The sequence below is a fragment of the Ornithorhynchus anatinus genome, chromosome 4 (assembly GCF_004115215.2).
Source record: "Ornithorhynchus anatinus isolate Pmale09 chromosome 4, mOrnAna1.pri.v4, whole genome shotgun sequence".
Classification (NCBI taxonomy): domain Eukaryota; kingdom Metazoa; phylum Chordata; class Mammalia; order Monotremata; family Ornithorhynchidae; genus Ornithorhynchus; species Ornithorhynchus anatinus.
In genome coordinates this window covers 104,548,032-104,566,178 of record NC_041731.1, presented here as the reverse complement: position 1 = coordinate 104,566,178, position 18,147 = coordinate 104,548,032, and the positions used below count along the sequence as shown (strand labels likewise).

Below are 18,147 nucleotides of genomic sequence, written 5' to 3'. Positions count from 1 at the left end.
CTTAACAAATACCAACATTATTATTATCTTCACTCTCCCTCTTGGATGTGAGACCTGTGTGTGGGACAGTGACTGTGTCTGATCTGATTATCTTGTATGTATTCCAGTGGCTCGAACTGAGCTTGGCACTTAATAAATATCATTACTACAGATTGATATTTGAAAACAAATGTCTTAATTTGAGCAAACGTCTTAGAAAGAATCCTTGAAAAAATGAGAGATAGATTAGTGGTTCACAAACAGTCAATGAAAGTAGAAAATTGAATATTCACTATAAATTTTTTTTGGTCAGTCAAACTGCACCCTTTTTTTTGTTGAAAAACTCATGGGTCTATGCATGCTACAAAGATTTATGATAGAATTAGAGCTGAGCCCTATGAAATTTTACCCGACTCTTCTTTGGTCCTTGAAATAAAATAGATTTGGAATAAACATCAAAAGACTATTAAAATTTACATGGCATTCTGTAGTTTAGGACTCATCCAAAACATATATTTCAAATATCTTTACTCTAGTATAACAGTAAATTACTTGGTCATGTTTCTTGCTAGGAAATCCTTCCTGCAGATCTCGCCCATGCCTGGAAAATGGTTGATTCTCTGCAAAAATAACAGAAGAACAAATGATGGCATGGTACCTTTTAATCAGCAATAGACATTATTTTACATTTTACAAATTTGAGCAAACTGAAGTTCTACAGTTCAACATTATGGTGTTTAAGTGATGATTTGTCACTACTCTCACAAAAAAGGCAACATACTCAGTGATGTTGCATGGATATGGTCCAGTAATTTTTAAATATATCAAATTTTTTTTTGTCTGAAAGATTCCTTGACTCTCCATCCTGAAAAGGAACTGAAGTTTCCTTAGTTGGCTGGCAAACAAAATCAGAGCTTGTTTATTTTTCATGTGAATGTCTTCAGAGCTTGTTTATTTCTCATGTGAGTGTCATAGAAGCAGCGTGGCTCACTGGAAAGAGCCTGGGCTTGGGAGTAAGAGGTCATGGGTTCAAATCCCAGCTCTGCCACTTGTCAGCTGTGTGACTGTGGGCAAGTAACAACTTCTCTGGGCCTCAGTTTCCTCATCTGCAAAATGGGGATTAACTGTGAGCCTCACGTGGGACAACTTGATTACCCTGTATCTCCCCCAGCATTTAGAACAGGGCCCTGCACATAGTAAGCACTTAATAATTACCAACATTATTATAATTATTATTATCTTTCTACTCATTCCCATAAGGAGCACACATCCCACAACCAAGATTTGTATATTGTTAAACTTTGGATAAATCTGGAATCCAATTCCTCAGGTTAAACAAAGTTAATTTAATATTGCTATTATGCCAACTGGGAGCATCGAACTTGGTGTTCATTTAATCATTAGCATTACTTGCAGAGCTGGAAAGAATTCTTTCCAAAGAAACACCTTCCATGCAGATGATAAAGTCTACAATAAAAACCTAATTTTTTTTTTTTACTTTAACTTGATTTTCACCCAAAAATAAAGCAAAAATCCAATATGTATCAAATTTTTATCCTAATAGTAGACCATAAGATAAATCGTTTTTAATGAGATTTATTTGCACAAATACAAAACAGGATTTGAAAAGTACAACATGGAAGAGGGAATTTGCATTAGCTCATATTTGTATGCCAATACTCCTAATCTCTATCTAGACATAAGCAGTGAAAAGTAATAATAATAATAATAATAATGATGGTATTTGTTAAGCGCTATGTGCAAAGCACTGTTCTAAGCGCTGGGGGGATACAAAGTGATCAGGTTGTCCCATGTGGGGCTCCCAGTCTTCATCCCCATTTTACAGATGAGGTCACTGAGACCCAGGGAAGTGAAGTGACTTGCCCAAAGTCACCCAGCTGACAAGTGGCGGAGCCGGGATTCGAACCCACGACCTCTGACTCCCAAGTCCGGGCTCTTGCCACTGAGCCACGATTTTGTCCATTCTTTCCAATACTTTTTATCCCTTGTAATTTGAAGGGACACTCCAGATAAATGGATGGCGGTGAGATAACTTTCTTTGCAACAATACTATTTGACTGCAACTTACCTGATAGTTTCTAAGTTCGGCAATCTTCTCCTGCTGGACGGCAGAATCGCACCATATGAGGTTACCGGTTTCATCTTCATCTCGAGTTTTCACAAATCCCAGTTCATCTATTACTACACGAACTGTAAGGAAAAGGTTAAATCTAAATCGAGGCATATGCCAACCTTTATCAAATACAATCATTTTTGATGTGTTGTGCTGTATAAAAATTAAAGGTAAAATCAAATGCTTCTGTGCGTAACATTTCAATCAATCTTATTTTTTGAGAGCTATGTGTACTAAGCACTTGGGAGAGTACAAAATAACACATGTGGTAAATATGGTCCCTTCCCACAATGATCTTACAGTCTAGAGGCGGGGACACACATTAAAATAAATTACCAATATGTACATAAGTGCTGTGGGAGTGAGAGTGGGGTGAATAAAGGGTACAAATCCCAGTGAAAGAATGACACATTTTTAAAATATCCATCTGACTACAAAGGAACTTGTTGTACATATCAAGGCACCATATAGTTTTGGGAAAATGATAATCAGTAATGGAATTTGAAGCTTTTTCTTGATTGGTCTATATCCCATAGTTAAAACTGTGGAGAATAAACTGGTGGTTTGAACAGACAAGAGGTAAAAATGCAGAGCTGAGGGTGGTATGTCTGTCAAAGGTAAGGTTGGATTTATGGCTTAATTTTGCCTTCGGACTTCAGTGCCTTCTAAGAAGCCACGTGGCTTAGTGGAAAGGGCACGGCCCTGGGAGTCAGAGGTTGTGGGTTCTAATCCCGGCTCTGTCACTTGTCTGCTCTGTGATCTTGGATAAGTCACTTCACTCCTCTGGGCCCCTTACCTTATCTGTAAAATGGGGATTAAGGCTGTGAGCCCCACGTGAAACAACCTGCTTACCTTTTATCTACTCCAGTGCTTAGAACATTGCTTGGCACATAGTTAGCACTTAACAAATACCATTATTATTATTATTCTGTTATCACCTGATATAAAAATAACCTGGGGAAGCCTCAGAGTAAGGTGATGCCTAGGGGCATCAGAGTGAGCTGATTTATTTTTTCCTTCTGGGTCTTCCGCAGATGTATTGTCACTGATCTCTCACCTGCTTCTCAGTCCTGACCTGTCCTACACTTCTCATTTGGCTTGAGTGCCTGCTGTGCGACCTTATACAAGTAAGTCCCTTACCTTCTCTGGGCCTCATCTGTTCATTGGGACTGTAATCCCCATGTGGGACCAGGGATTGTTTCCATCTGATTGTATCACATCTATCCCAATGCTCAGCTCAGTGCTTGGCACAAAGGAAGTGGGTAACAAATTATTGGTAAGTGTCGTTGAGTCGTTTCCAATCCACAGCGACTCTGTGGATAGATTTTTCTCCAGAACGTCCTGCCCTCTGCCATAATCCGCAACCTAACAGTTCTTCCATTATCGTTGTTATGGTCTCTACCTATCTAGCTGCCGGTCTGCTTCTTCCACTTTTTCCCTGGACTTTTCCTAGCATTAGTGTCTTCTCCAGAGAATTAGTCCTCCTGACTATGTGTCCAAAATATGCTAATCGAAGTGGAGTCATTTGGCCTTCCAAAGACCACTTTGGTTTGATTTGCTCCAAAATCCATTTGTTTGTCTTTGGCGCAGTCCATGGTATTCGCAAAAGCCTTCTCCAACACCACATTTCAAAAGAATCGATGTCCTTTCTATCCTTCCTTTCACTTACCACAATTAATTTATGGTATAGGGAGGAATCTGGAGACGCTGACTTAATTATGGAGGTCTCCTGAAGTTTCCTGCACTTGTTTATATTAAGAATTGTTGGGAAATCCTTATCATAAACAGCCAACTGCATTTCTCAATTAATTACCACTAAGAAAACTCAGTTAATTTATATGCCAAAGGGTGATCCTGACCTCAGTCACTTTATTTACTTAGTCCTGATTAATTGACTGATGAGGTTTGAGCTTGGAATAGTAAGGCATCTTTTGACTTCACAATTCTTAGTTTAATCATTACTATGAAAGGAGATGTTTGGTTTTCATTCGTATGTTCTTTTTATTGGGGTGCAATGTAATAGCATGATGAATTTTCATGAACTTTTGTTAGGATTAGGAATATCTAAAGAGAGGAGGACCTCTTACAGTCCCTCAAACAGAAACTACAGGAAGAGCCATATAAAGAACTCATGTTTTTTCTATTCTGAAATTAAAATGGCATATTCAGAGTTAGTATTACAATGGCTAAGGATCAAAAACTTTAATGGCAGACAACCAAATGACACATTTAGTTACTATTTTTCCACCTGAATACCACTAAAAATGAAACCTTTGAAATACAATGAATGTGCTCAAGAGGACGATCGACCATTCCAGAGAGCGATCTTTTTGACAAGTATCCTTAAAATAAGAGCTCCCTGATGGTTTACATTCAAAATCTTTGCTTAAAAATCTTGGCCTTGTACCCATAGATAGCCTAATACAGAGGTTCCTAAAAGAAGCAAAGCTGAATTTCATCTCACCTGGATGCTAAATCCATGTTGGTAACTTGGGGATAATTATACATATTTGTGGAAGGTTTTGCAAGCCTTAGAAGTAGGGCAATATGAAAATACCGATTACTATCCCTTCTCAGTATTCTTGATAAGATGAGTGTCATTCCATATGCATTTTTTAAAAAAAAATGGGACTCTGACTCATAAAAGCTAAGCAAGACTTCCCTCTAGATTGTAAACCCCACTCTAGACAGTAAGTTCATCGTGGGCAGTGTTTAGTACAGTGCTCTGCACACACTAAGTGCTCAATAAATACCACTGATTGATTCAGAATCTCCCAAGAATCTGGGGTAAAGATTTTGTTCTGGGGTTCAAGTTCCAGTTTTTAGGATTTGGCTATCTCTGATTTTTCCCCTTTTTAACAACAACAACAAAGAAATCAAAACAACCAATAATAAGTTTGCAATACAACAGCTAGCAATTAATTTTCATTTGTAATCGATATTACGAATGATTTTTCAGGTCTAAGATTAAACCTAATGACAGCCCTAACAAGAAATAAAAGTCCTCCAGTTTCCCTGAGGACATGATGAGGTAATAATTAGAGGCCTAGGCACTGAGCATTAGAGCTTCTGTAACTGTACATTTAATTAGAGCTTTACAAAACAATACATGTGTTACATTTGTAACTAAAGCATTACTGCTGATTATTATTTCTATTTTTATTGATATAGCATTAATAACCATATAAAACACCGCTAAGCAGGTAAAGGAAGGAAGTATAATCTACTGTCGTTAATAATATTTATGCCACCTCATTTTAGCTCTTCTACCTTACTTCCTAACTGTTGATTTCTTTCTAGAGCGAGGGTCAAAGTTCATTTAATACAAAAAATCCTACCAATTTCATATTTTGTTCCAGCAACATTCGCCGTGATGACTCCGTTCTTTTTCTTCTTTCTGACTTTATTTTTAATGGTACTTTGATAGGGCATATCTGAAGAGAGGTTCAGGTGGGAAGACCCTGGAATGTCTTTGAAAAAGAATATAAAAATCAGACACGACTGCAATCGACAAACCAGTACATAGTGAAATCATCAACCCTTCTCAGGGTCACACCTGGAGAGCTTCCAGGACTCTACTAGTATCAGCTACGGGAGGGAGAGTCAAGCAGAGGCCTGTCCATTCCATTCCTACCTTGGGCAGTGGCTAGTGAGGGGAAGACAATCTGCTACAGGTCAAAACTCAACCATGCTGGGCAACAGCAGCACGGGAGAGAGTCGAGGGCGGAGACTCGAGTTTACTGCGCGGAAGGCGGCAGTGATAAGCCACTTCTGTATTTTTACCAAGAACACCCTATGGATCCACTACCAGAGCTATTGCAGATGGAGAGCAGGGCGTTCTGGGAGAGGTGTGTCTGTGGAGTGTCTATGGGTTGGAAATGACTCGATGTCATAAGACAAGACATCAACAAATCTAGATCTACTAAAATGACTTCCCGATAGACTTCTTTACAAATAAGAACCCCACAAAAGGTTTTCCATTAATCCCAGTAAGAAGCTTGTAAAGAAACTTCTAATGAAAAATAACCTAGGTAACCAAAACCCACCAAATGGTTCCCTTTCACTTAAAAAAGGTTTTATCTTATTGAAAATGTGGTGAAAAAAGTACCTTCCATTTTATTCCTGATTTCTTATCAGGTTAAATACGTGTCCTGTTACGCATTTCACATAATAAGATATTGTTTCACCCTTTGCCTACCTCCATCATTAGGCAGGGATGGCATGATGACCAGTGATGATATAGAAGATGTCTGTGACCGCTGTCCCAGGCTTGTGGAAAACTTTAAGGGCCTTAGCAGCTTCGGGACACAGCCTACAATTTTGTGTCATGCCATTTCAGAGGGAAAAAATCCTCAGACTCCAGTAAATCTAATGAAAGAGGAGGTATCCTGAAAAATAAAAAGAATAACTTAAATTAAAATAGTGCCCACTATTTTGACAAACGTGAAGATAAACTTCTCTATTTTCCTTAAACAATGATAGGCATTTTCTCCACAGCCCAGTTTGACTAAGATTTCAGTATTAAACTGAATCTTCTCCCTTCCACTACCTAATCACTTTCGGTATCAAAGTCCTTGTTCTTGAGTTTCAACTGCTTGACTGTTACCTCCACACTCTCTGCCACAGTCCTCTATTTGTTCTTCTAGGTCTCTGGAAGAGGGGGGAGTCTCTTCCCATCCCTGTAGACAATACCACTATCCTTCCTGTTTCACAAGCCCATAACTTTGATGTTGTACTTGACTCATCTCTCTCACTCAACCTACGTACTCAATCTGACACCAAATCTTGTGGGTTCTACTGCTAAAATAGGTCCTTTCTCCTCCAGCTTAACTTCCTCCAAGCTGATTCAACCGCTTATCCAATCCCGCCTTGCTTACTGCATCAGCCTCCTCATTGATCTCCCTGCCTTCTCTCTCCACACCAGTCCAGTCCATACTTCACTCTGCTGCCCGGATCATTTTTTGAAAAAGAAAAAAGCCATTCAGTCCCTGTCTCCCTATCATCAAGCACCTTAGGCTGAAATTGCCTCCCCCTCCACACACGCCAGACCACCTCTCTACCCACGTTCAAAGCATTATTAAGGTCACATCTCCTCCGAGATGCCTTCCGCGTTGTCTTCTTTTCCCCAGCTCCCTCACCCTTCTGCATCGACTCGCACTTAGACATTTGAGCATTTGAAATTTTCCCACCCTCAACTCCACGGCACTCAAGTATCTATCTTTAAATTTTAAATTATTTATAATAATAGTTGTGGTATTTGTTAAGCACTTACTATGTGCCAGGCACTGTACTAAGAGCTGGGGTGGATACAAGCAAATCAGGTTGGACGATCCCTGACTCACGTGGGGCTCACAGTCTTAATCCCCATTTTACAGCTGAGGTAACTGAGACCCAGAAAAGTGAAGTGACTTGCCCAAGGTCATGCTGTCCTCTAGACTGAAAGCTCACTGTGGGCTGGTAATGTGACTACCGACTCTCTTGTATTATACATTCCCAAGCATATAGTACAGTGCTCTGCACTATAAGTGCCCAATAAATATCATTGATTATGTCTCTGGAAACTCCTTCTTAGACTCTTTTGATGGTTCCCACCTCCCAACTTGGTAGGTCCTTCGAAGAAAGGGCCCCAGACCTGAGCTATTTTCCATTCACATCCAGTCCCTTAACAATTAATAATAATCACTGATTTTGATATTTGTCAAGCGCTTACTATGTATCAGGCACTGGGGTAGATACACAGTCCCCATCCCAAGTAGGAGTCTCAGTCTTCATCTCCATTTTACAGATGAGGTATCAGCCACAGAGAAGTTTAGTGATTTGTCCAAGGTCACACAGCAGACAAGTGATTCCCCAGGCCCGTGTTCTCTCCAGGAGTCCACACTGCTTCTAGAGTTTCCTTGGGGAACTATCCTGCTCCCACTGCTTAAACTACATTCCCCCTCACAGATGACCCCCAAAACTACCTACCATCCTATTATTCCTCCCCAAATTCCATGAACGAGTTGTCTACACCTGCTGCCTCCATTTCTTCTCCTCCAGTTCTCTCCTTGACCTCCTCCAAACTGGCTGCCATCCCCTTCACTCCACAGAAACATGCCCATTTAAGGTCACCAAGGACCTCCTCCTTGCCAAATTCACTGGCCTCTACTTCCATCCCAATTCTCCTCAACCGCTCAGTTGCCTCCGACACTGTCAAACTCTCCCTTCTATTCATTCATTCATTCAATAGTATTTATTGAGCGCTTACTATGGGCAGAGCACTGTACTAAGGGCTTGGAATGGACAAATCAGTAGCAGATAGAGACAGTCCCTGCCCTTTGACGGGCTTATAGTCTAATCAGGGGAGAGAGACGGACAAAAACCAATAGCAATAAATAGAATCGAGGGGATGAACATCTCATTAAAACAATAGCAAATAAATAGAATCAAGGTGATGTACATCTCATTAACAAAATAAATAGGGTAATGAAAATATATACAGTTGAGCGGACGAGTACAGTGCTGAGAGGAGGGGAAGGGAGAGGGGGAGGAGCAGAGGGAAAAGGGGGAAAAGAGGGCCTAGCTGAGGAGAGGTGAAAGGAGGGTAGAGGGGGAGCAGAGGGAAAAGGGGAGCTCAGTCTGGGAAGGCCTCTTGGAGGAGGTGAGCTTTAAGTAGGGTTTTGAAGAGGGGAAGAGAATCAGTTTGGCGGAGGTGAGGAGGGAGGGCGTTCCGGGACCGTGGGAGGACATGGCCCGGGGGTCGACGGCGGGACGGGCGAGACCGAGGGACGGCGAGGAGGTGGGCGGCGGAGGAGCGGAGCGTGCGGGGTGGGCGGTAGAAAGAGAGAAGGGAGGAGAGGTAGGAAGGGGCAAGGTGATGGAGAGCCTTGAAGCTCAGAGTGAGAAGTTTCTTTTTGTGTGGAGGTCGATAGGCAACCACTGGAGGTTTTTAAGAAGGGGAGTGACAGGCCCAGAGCATTTCTGCAGGAAGATGAGCCGGGCAGCGGAGTGAAGAATAGACTGGAGCGGGGAGAGAGAGGAGGAAGGGAGATCAGAGAGAAGGCTGACACAATAATCCAGCCGGGATATTATAAGAGCCTGTAATAGTAAGCTAGCCGTTTGGGTGGAGAGGAAAGGGTGGATCTTGGCGATATTATAAAGGTGAGACCGGCAGGTTTTGGTGACGGATCGGATGCGTGAGGTGAACGAGAGAGCCGAGTCGAAGATGACACCGAGGTTGCGGGCCTGAGAGACGGGAAGGATGGTCGTACCATCCACGGTGACAGGGAAGTCAGGAAGAGGACAGGGCTTGGGAGGGAAGATGAGGAGCTCAGTTATGGCCATGTTGAGTTTTAGGTGGCGGTCAGACATCCAGGTGGAGACGTCCCGGAGGCAGGAGGAGATGCGAGCCTGAAGGGAAGGGGAGAGGACAGGGGCAGAGATGTAGATCTGCGTGTCAGCTGCATAGAGATGATAGTTGAAGCCGTGAGAACGGATGAGTTCTCCAAGGGAGTGAGTGTAAATGGAGAACAGAAGAGGGCCAAGAACTGACCCTTGAGGAACCCCAAAAGTTAGAGGATAGGAGGGGGAGGAGGAGCCTGTGAAGGAGACCGAGAATGAACGGCCAGAGAGATAAGAGGAGAACCAGGAGAGGACAGTTAACATTATTCATTCATTCATTCAATAGTATTTATTGAGCGCTTACTATGTGCAGAGCACTGTACTAAGCGCTTGGGATGAACAAGTCGGCAACAGATAGAGACAGTCCCTGCCGTTTGACGGGCTTACAGTCTAATCGTGGGAGACGGACAGACAAGAACAATGGCACTAAACAGCGTCAAGGGGAAGAACATCTCGTAAAAACAATGGCAACTAAATAGAATCAAGGCGATGTACAATTCATTAACAAAATAAATAGGGTAACGAAAATATATACAGTTGAGAAAACATTGAGATAACATTGAGATAACATTATCTCACCTAGGCTTCACTGACAATATCCTCTCCTGGTTTCTCCTCCTATCTCTCTAGTCACTCTTTCACGGTGTCTTTCACAGGCCTCCTCTGCCTCCCACCTAACTATAACTGTGAGAGTGCCTTAAGTCTCTGTTCTGGGTCCCCATTCATTCTTCATCTAACCAACTCTTTTGGAAAACATATTCACTCCCATGGTTTCAACTACCATCTCTCCACAGATGATTCCCAAATCTACCTCTCAAGCCCCGAACTCTCTCTTTACAGTCTCAAAGCAGATGTCCCGCCAACACCTCAAATTCAACATGCCCAAAACAGAACTCCTAATCTTCCCTCCCAAACTAATAATAATAATAAAAATTGTGGTATTTGTTAAACATCTACTATATGTCAGGCACTGTTCTAAGTGCTGGGGAAGATAAAGAATGATCATGTAGGACACAATCTCTCCCCCTTGCAGGGCTCACAATCTAAGCAGGAAGAAGAACAGGTACTTTTACAGATGAGGTAACTGAATCACAAAAAAGTTTAGTGACTTGCCCTAATCACTCAATAGGCATTTTGTGGAGCCAGGATTAGAACCCAGGTCCTTTGACTCTGAAGCCTGAGCTCTTTCATTCCTTCATTCGTATTTATTGAGCGCTTACTATGTGTAGAGCACTGTATTAAGTACTAGGGAGAATACAGTACAACAATAAGCAGACACATTCCCTGCCCACAACGAGCTTATCGACTAGAGGGGGAGTCTTTCCACTTTCCCATCACTGTAGACAGCACCACCATCTTTCCCGTCTCACAAGCCCATAACCTTGACAGAATCCTCAACTCATCTTTCTCATTTGACCCACATATTCAATCTGTACCAAACCCTATCAGTTCCACCTTCATAAAATGGCTAAAATCCACCCTTTGCTCCCCACTGAAACTGCTGCTATGCTGAAACAGGCAATTATCATGTCCCGCCCTGACTACCACATCTGCCTCCTTGCTGACCTCCCTACATCCTGTCTCTCCCCCTCCAGTCCATATGCCAATATGCTGCCCGGTTCATTTTCTTACAAAACTCTTAAGATCAAGCCACCCCTAATAACCTCCAGTGATTGTCCACCCGCTTCCACATCAAACAGAAACCCTTTACCATCTACTTTAAAGTGCTTACCCTTTAAGCACTTGGTAGTCAACCCAATCTCAGCCCCCCAGCACCTATTTATATTCACTCATTCAATCGTATTTATTAAGCACTTACTGCACTGTATTAAGCACTTGGGAAATACAACAATAAAGAGAGATGATCTCTGCCCACACAAGCTCACAGTTCAGTGGGGAGACAGACATCGATACTAATGAACAGACATCTATATATATATATAAGTGCTGTGGGGCTGAACAGGGAGGAAGAGCAAAGGGAGCAAGTCAGAGCAACACAGGAGTGGGAGATGAGGGAAAGTAGGGCTTAATCTGGGAAGGTTTCTTGGAGGAGATGTGCCTTCAGTAAAGCTTTGAAGGGGAGGAAATAATGTTGGTATTTGTTAAGCGCCTCCTATGTGCAGAGCGCTGTTCTAAGCACTGGGGTAGATACAGGGTGACCAGGTTGTCCCACACGGGGCTCACAATTTTAATCCCCATTTAACAGATGAGGTAACTGAGGCACAGAGAAGTTAAGTGACTTGCCCACAGTCACATAGCTAAGTGGCAGAGTCTGTCGGATTTGAGGAGGGAGGGCGTTCCAGGCCAGAGGTAGGATGTGGCCAGGGGTCGACGGTGAGACAGGTGAGACGGAGGTACCCTGAGAAGGTTAGCAACAGAGGAGCGAAGTATGTGGGCTGGGTTGTAGAGGGAGAGAAGTGAGGTGAGGTAGAAGGGGGTGACGTGATGGACTGCTTTAAAGCTAATAATGAGGAGCTTTTGTTTAATATGGAGGTGGATAGGCAACGACTGGAGATTTTTGAGGAGTAGGGTGACATATCCTGAACATTTCTTTAAAAGATGATCCCACAGTCTATTTATTTTAATGCTTGCCTCCCACTCTAAACTATAAGCTCTTTGTGGGCAGGGAATGTGTCTACCAACTCTATTGTACTCTCCCAAGTGCTTAGTACAGTGCTCTGCGCAGAGTAAGCGCTCAATAAATCTGATTGAGAGCTTACTCTGCGCAGAGCACTGTACTAAGCACTTGGGAGAGTACAATTGATCAAAACTACTCGCAGTGCCTTGTTCTCCTCTAGATTGTAAGCCGGGTTGTGGGCAGGGATTGTCTCTCTTTATTGCTGCATTGTACTTTCCAAGCGATTAGTACAGTGCTCGGTACACAGTAAGCACTCAGTAAACAGAAATGAATGAATCTCTCTCACCTCTGATCCCTTGCTCATGCCCTTCCTTCTGCCTGGGACTTTCTTGCTCTTTCCACCTTGCAGACCACTCTTCTCCTCATTTTCAACTTCCTTTTGCAATCAAAGCTCCTCCAGGCCTTCCCTGATGAATCTCAAATCTCTTCCCCCTGAACTCCTACTTGAGCAATTCCACCTTACCTAAGCATTTAGGTATACACTCCCAAAATTGATGTGAGTTTTTGTATTTTTTTTAAGGTATTTCTTAAGCACTCATTGTGTGTCAAACACTGTTCTAAGTACTGGGGAAGATACAAGTTAATTGGGTTAAACAAACAGAGTCCCTGTCCCACATGGGGCTCATAGTCTAAAGAGGCAGAACGGGTATTTAATCCCCATTTTCCAGTTGGGGATATTAGGGCACAGAGAAGTGACTTGCCCAAGGTCACACAGCAAGTAATTGGCAGAACTGGGATTAGAGACCTGGTCCTCTGATTCCCAGGCCGGTGCTCTTTCCACTAGCCCACACTGCTTCTCGCTAGGCCAAGCTGCTTCTCAGCATACTATGTTGGTGCCCGCCCATTCTCCCTCCTAGACTGTAAGCTCCTTGGGGGTAGGGATCATTGTGGAGAATTTGAGAGCTTATTCTGTGCAGAGTGCTGGCGTTCACTACAGCACTCTGCACAGAATAAGCTCTCAAATTCTCCGCGATTTGACTGCCGTGTGACCTTGGGCAAATCACTTTAAGTCTCTGTGCCCCAGTTACCTCATCTGCAAAATGGGGATTAAGAACGTGAGCCCCACAGGACTGTGTCCAACCTCGTTACTTTGTATCTACCCCAGTGCTTAGAACAGTGCTTGGCACATAGTAAGCACTTAACAAATACCGCAATTATCGATGGACCTACAAAATCATGAATGGTACGAACAGGACAAAGGGGGAAGGGAACTGTTCATCAAATTCCACAATGTTAGGATGAGATGTACCCACTGCAATTCAAAATAAACAGAAGGAAACTTCTTCACTAGCAGGTGGAAAACATAAGTAGTGCATTTATTCATTCATTCAATCATATTTATTGAGCGCTTACTGTGTGCAGAGCATTGTACTAAGCTCTTGGGAGAGTACAGTACAGCAATAAACGAACACATTCCCTCCCCACAACGAGCTTACAGTCTAGAGGGGGAGACAGCCTTTAATATAAATAAATAAATGAGAGATATGGATATAAGTGTTGTCGGGCTGGGAGCAGGGGATGAATAAAGGGAGCAAAGCAGAGAAGCAGCTTGACTTAATGGAAGGAGCCCGGGCTTGGGAGTCAGAGGACATGGGTTCTAATCCCGGCTCTGCTGCTATTCTGCTGGGTGGCCTTGGGCAAGACACTTAACTTCTCTGAGCCTCAGTTACTTCATCTGTAAAATGGGGATGAATAATAATAATAATGTTGGTATTTGTTAAGTGCTTACTATGTGCCGAGCACTGTTCTAAGCGCTGGGGTAGACACAGGGGAATCAGGTTGTCCCACGTGGGGCTCACAGTCTTCATCCCCATTTTACAGATGAGGGAACTGAGGCACAGAGAAGTTAAGTGACTTGCCCACAGCCACACAGCTGACAAGTGGCGGAGCCGGGATTCGAACCCATGATCTCTCACTCCAAAGCCCGTGCTCTTTCCACTGAGCCACGCTGCTTCTCTATGAAGACTGTGAGCCCCATGTGGGACAATCTGATTACCTTCTATCTCCCCCAGCGCTTAGAACAGTGCTTGGCACATAGTAAGCACTTAATAAATATCATAATTATTATTATTATTATTAAATCAGGGTGGCACAGGGAGTGGGGAAGGGGAAAGGATGGTTTAGTCGGGAAGGGCCTCTTGGAGGAGATGTGGCTTCAGTAAGGCTTTGAAGGGGGGAAGAGTCATTGTCTATCTGATATGAGGTTCTCAGTGGGTTTATGTGTCCCACCCAACTGCTATTCATTACATAATTGAAAAATATTAAAGAGGGAGAGGTATTTTAAAACTAGGGACACTGGCGTCAGGCAGCTCTTCATTCATTCATTCTTTCAATCATATTTATTGAGAGCTTACTGTGTGCAAAGTGATGATAATAACTTTGGCATTTGTTAAGTGCTTACTATGTGCCAGACCCTGTACCAAGCACTGAGGTGGACACAAGTAATTCGGGTTGGACGCAGTCCCTGTCCCACATGGGGCTCACAGTCTCAATCCCCATTTGACAGATGAGGTAACTGAGGCCCAGAGAAGTGAAGTGACTTACCCAAGGTCACACAGCAGACAAGAGGCAGAGCTGGGATTAGAACCCATTACCTTCTGACTCCCAGGCCTGGGTTCTATCCACTAAACTATGCTGCTTCTCTAAAGTACTATATTGGCGTTTGGGAGAGTACAACACAACAACAAACAGACACATTCCCTGCCCACAAAGAGCTGTTGTTTCTCATTAAGCCACAGAGATTGTAGATTTACCTGAAGGGGGATTATTCAATAGCATTCATTCATTCATTCAATAGGATTTTTGAGCGCTTATTATGTGCAGAGCACTGTACTAAGCGCTTGGAATGTACAAATGGGTAACAGATAGAGACAGTCCCTGCCCTTTGACGGGCTTACAGTCTAATCGGGGGAGACGGACAGACAAAAACAATAGCAATAAGTAGAATCAAGGGGATGAACATCTCATTAAAACAATAGCAAATAAATAGAATCAAGAATTTATTGAGCGCTTACTATGTGCAGAGCACTGAACTAAGCGCTTGGAATGGACAATTCGGCAAGGGATGAAGTAAAATAGCAAGTATTGGCAGAAGGTTAAAAAAAAAATCCAGAAATCAGGGCTCTCCCCTTCTCTTACCCGATAAATGTCCTCTTTCTGCAGAGTCAGTGTCACTATTAAGTAGGTCAGGCAGAAAATATCAGATGGATCGAAAGGGTTTTGGATGAATTCATGGATGAGTGGTCGATAATGAATTACTACAGAATAATCAGGTGTGGAGATGGGAAAAAGTGATGGGCATAAATATTTCTAAACAACAAGATGGGCATAAGCGCTAACGTGGCTTCTCGAAGCACTCTAAGTTGCCAAAGACAGAAATACAGTACTGGTCTGGGAAGACAGTGGGCCTTGAACAGCAAAGGCATTTCTTACATTCTCCTCTTCTTGGTGATTATGTGGTCAACAAAATGACCAGAGGCGCTACTAACAATGAAAATATAGAGTTAATATTCTTACGGTACACCGCATTTCGATAAGTTGAATTTGGCTCTAATCCCACATGACTCGAGAAGGGAGCAAATGGTCAAGGTTTGCATGAAAGTAACTCTTCAGTTCCTTACGAAAGTAGAAAAATAATGTTTCAAGCCATAATCTAGAAGCCAGAAGGCTAATTCACCTTCCAGTGACTCACTGGGACGATCTGGCTTACTAAATGGTAAACTAAATAAATACCTGCAGACTCTGGATCTGTACAGGAGCATCACCACTGGGAAAACTGTTAGAAACCTCTCCAGAAACCGGCATTAAAATCCCTGTCCTGACCAAAACTTGACACACTCTAAAATGATCATAAACAATCAACCCCTCAATTTTCTATCTCAACGCAATGGAGTTGTTTTGATTACCTCCCAAAGCCCCCATAGAAAAGCTAATCTTTGCTTTCAGCTGTCTGACAAGGCAGTGCCCAATAGAATTTGAACTTCAAGCTGCCCAGCTGTTTGGTCGGTTACCCGGCTGACATCATCTAGAACAACTGGGATAACAATAAAGCCCAGTGACACAATGGCACTGCTCATTATGTGCTCAAATTAAAAGGTTTAATGGAAGGACTCAGCCTCGGAACACAGAGACTTCTGTCTCCTTTTCTCTGGCTCCATAGGCTCTCCGAGCGAAAGATATTTAGTGGGTTTCATTTCTCTAAGTGCCATTTGATTAACCATTTCCAAAGTATTGCTGGGGGGCCGTTTAAAAGGATTCCACCAGCGGGAGATTTGCTCATCTGGCTTGAAAAGGAGAGGGATTTAATCTCAGCTCTCAGGTACGAGTAGCCTCCAGGAACGCTTCCCCGGCATGTGGGTAGCAGAAAGAGTGGGAGACAGAGAGATGGACTGAGGCGATTTGAGGGAGGATGTCAAAGCCAACTCTGAGAATCAGAAGAATCCAATACAAGAGGAAATGGCAATATTCTAGTTTTTGTTCCTTTGTTCAGTGAGATCGTACCTTATATCATTATGCCTTGCTAGGCCTTTGTCACGTGTTTGTGTCACACAGCCCGGCGTATACAAAGTGCGCTTTGTACTTTCGGTAAGTTGGCTACGACTAGCCCAGAGCCCAGTACCATGAGTATGTGAGAACTTGATGTGATTTGATGGTGACAGTGAAGGGGTCCAACCATCAAATCAAAGAACCTTTTTAATTCAATTACACAACTGCTATCAAACAAAGAGTCCTCAGCAACTGTCCAGTGTTTACATTCAGCATCTGCCAACTCTGTTGTATTGTCCTCTCCCAAGCACTTAGTGGAGCGTTCTGCACACACTAAGCACTCGATAAATACCCCTGATTGATTGATTCGAATAGCCCGGGAGTAATCCTTGCAGAAGTAATTTACCAAATGGATCTCGGTGCCCCCAAAAACTAATGCCCTCTCAAAAGCACACAACTTTCTCTCTAAAAATAAAGAATGCACTAGGAAAATGGGGCATGCTATCCCCTAAATGGCTGGAAGCTCCCCTTAATTCAATCAAATCAATCAACAATCATTATTGTATGCTTACTGCGGGGGAGACTATACTACTTGGGAGAGTATACAGTACTCAGGATAATACAAGCAGGATACAATACAACCAGGACACAATAGCCAGACATATAGTAAGTGCTTAAAAAATTCTACAGTTATCCGCAGCGTGGCTCAGTGGAAAGAGCGCGGGCTTGGGAGTCAGAGGTCACGGGTTCTAATCCCGGCTCCGCCGCTAGTCAGCTGTGTGACCTTGGGCAAGTCACTTAACTTCTCTGTGCCTCAGTTACGTCATCTATCAAATGGGGGTTAAAAAACTGTGAGCCCCACACGGGACAACCTGATCACTTTGTATCCCCCAGTGCTTAGAACAGTGCTTTACTATGTGTAGAGCACTGTTCAGGGTCATCAGGTTGTCCCACGTGAGGCTCACAGTCTTAAACCCCATTTTACAGATGAGGTAACTGAGGCAAAGAGAAGTGACTTGCCCTCAGTCACACAGTTGACAAGTGGCAGAGCTGGAATTTGAACCCATGACCTCTGACTCCCAAGCCCGGGCTCTTTCCACTGAGCCACGCTGCTTATTAGGTAGATACGATCACTATCCATAAGGAATCTCCAGTGAAGAATCTCATTGCCCCTGAAATCCATTAAATTACCTTATTTTTTTCATGGCATTTGTTCAGCACTTTTGACGCGCCAAACACTGTACAGAGCACTGGGATAGATACAAACTAAACAGGTTGAACACAGTCCATATCCCACGTGGGGCTCACAGTACTAATCCTCATTTTACAGAGGAAGGAACTGTGGCACAGACAAGTGGAGTGACTTACCCAAGGTCACATCTGGAGAAGCCAGGAGGAGAACCCAGGTCCCCTGACTCCGAGGCCTGTGCTCTTTCCACTAGGCCACCTGCTACGAATTGTTGCACTTGAAGTGTAGAGGACAGCAGAATATAATCTGAAGATTAGTAAATGAACCCAGTACTTGATTTGC

General features: G+C 43.1%; 1 protein-coding gene across 8 annotated transcripts in view; it reads right to left on the bottom strand.

Annotated features, from left to right (window-relative positions):
• Nucleotides 1–18,147, bottom strand: part of TTLL7 (tubulin tyrosine ligase like 7) — a 238,548-nt gene that overhangs the window by 152,600 nt on the left and 67,801 nt on the right. For 3 of the 8 annotated variants that reach the window (XR_003758890.2, XM_029063250.2, XM_029063254.2), the window contains exons 1-5: nt 15,864–16,113; nt 6,312–6,501; nt 5,452–5,583; nt 2,069–2,190; nt 532–599 (exon numbers count right to left, since the gene is read on the bottom strand). Coding sequence is in view for 7 of the 8 variants with exons in the window: in XM_029063250.2 (XP_028919083.1) it covers nt 532–599; nt 2,069–2,190; nt 5,452–5,583; nt 6,312–6,336 (347 nt within the window). In the remaining variant the exon portion in view is untranslated. Of the gene's footprint in view, nt 1–531; nt 600–2,068; nt 2,191–5,451; nt 5,584–6,311; nt 6,502–15,269; nt 15,291–15,863; nt 16,114–18,147 lie in introns of those variants that run through there. The other 5 variants (XM_029063251.2, XM_029063252.2, XM_029063255.2 and 2 more) reach the window with 4 other exon arrangements.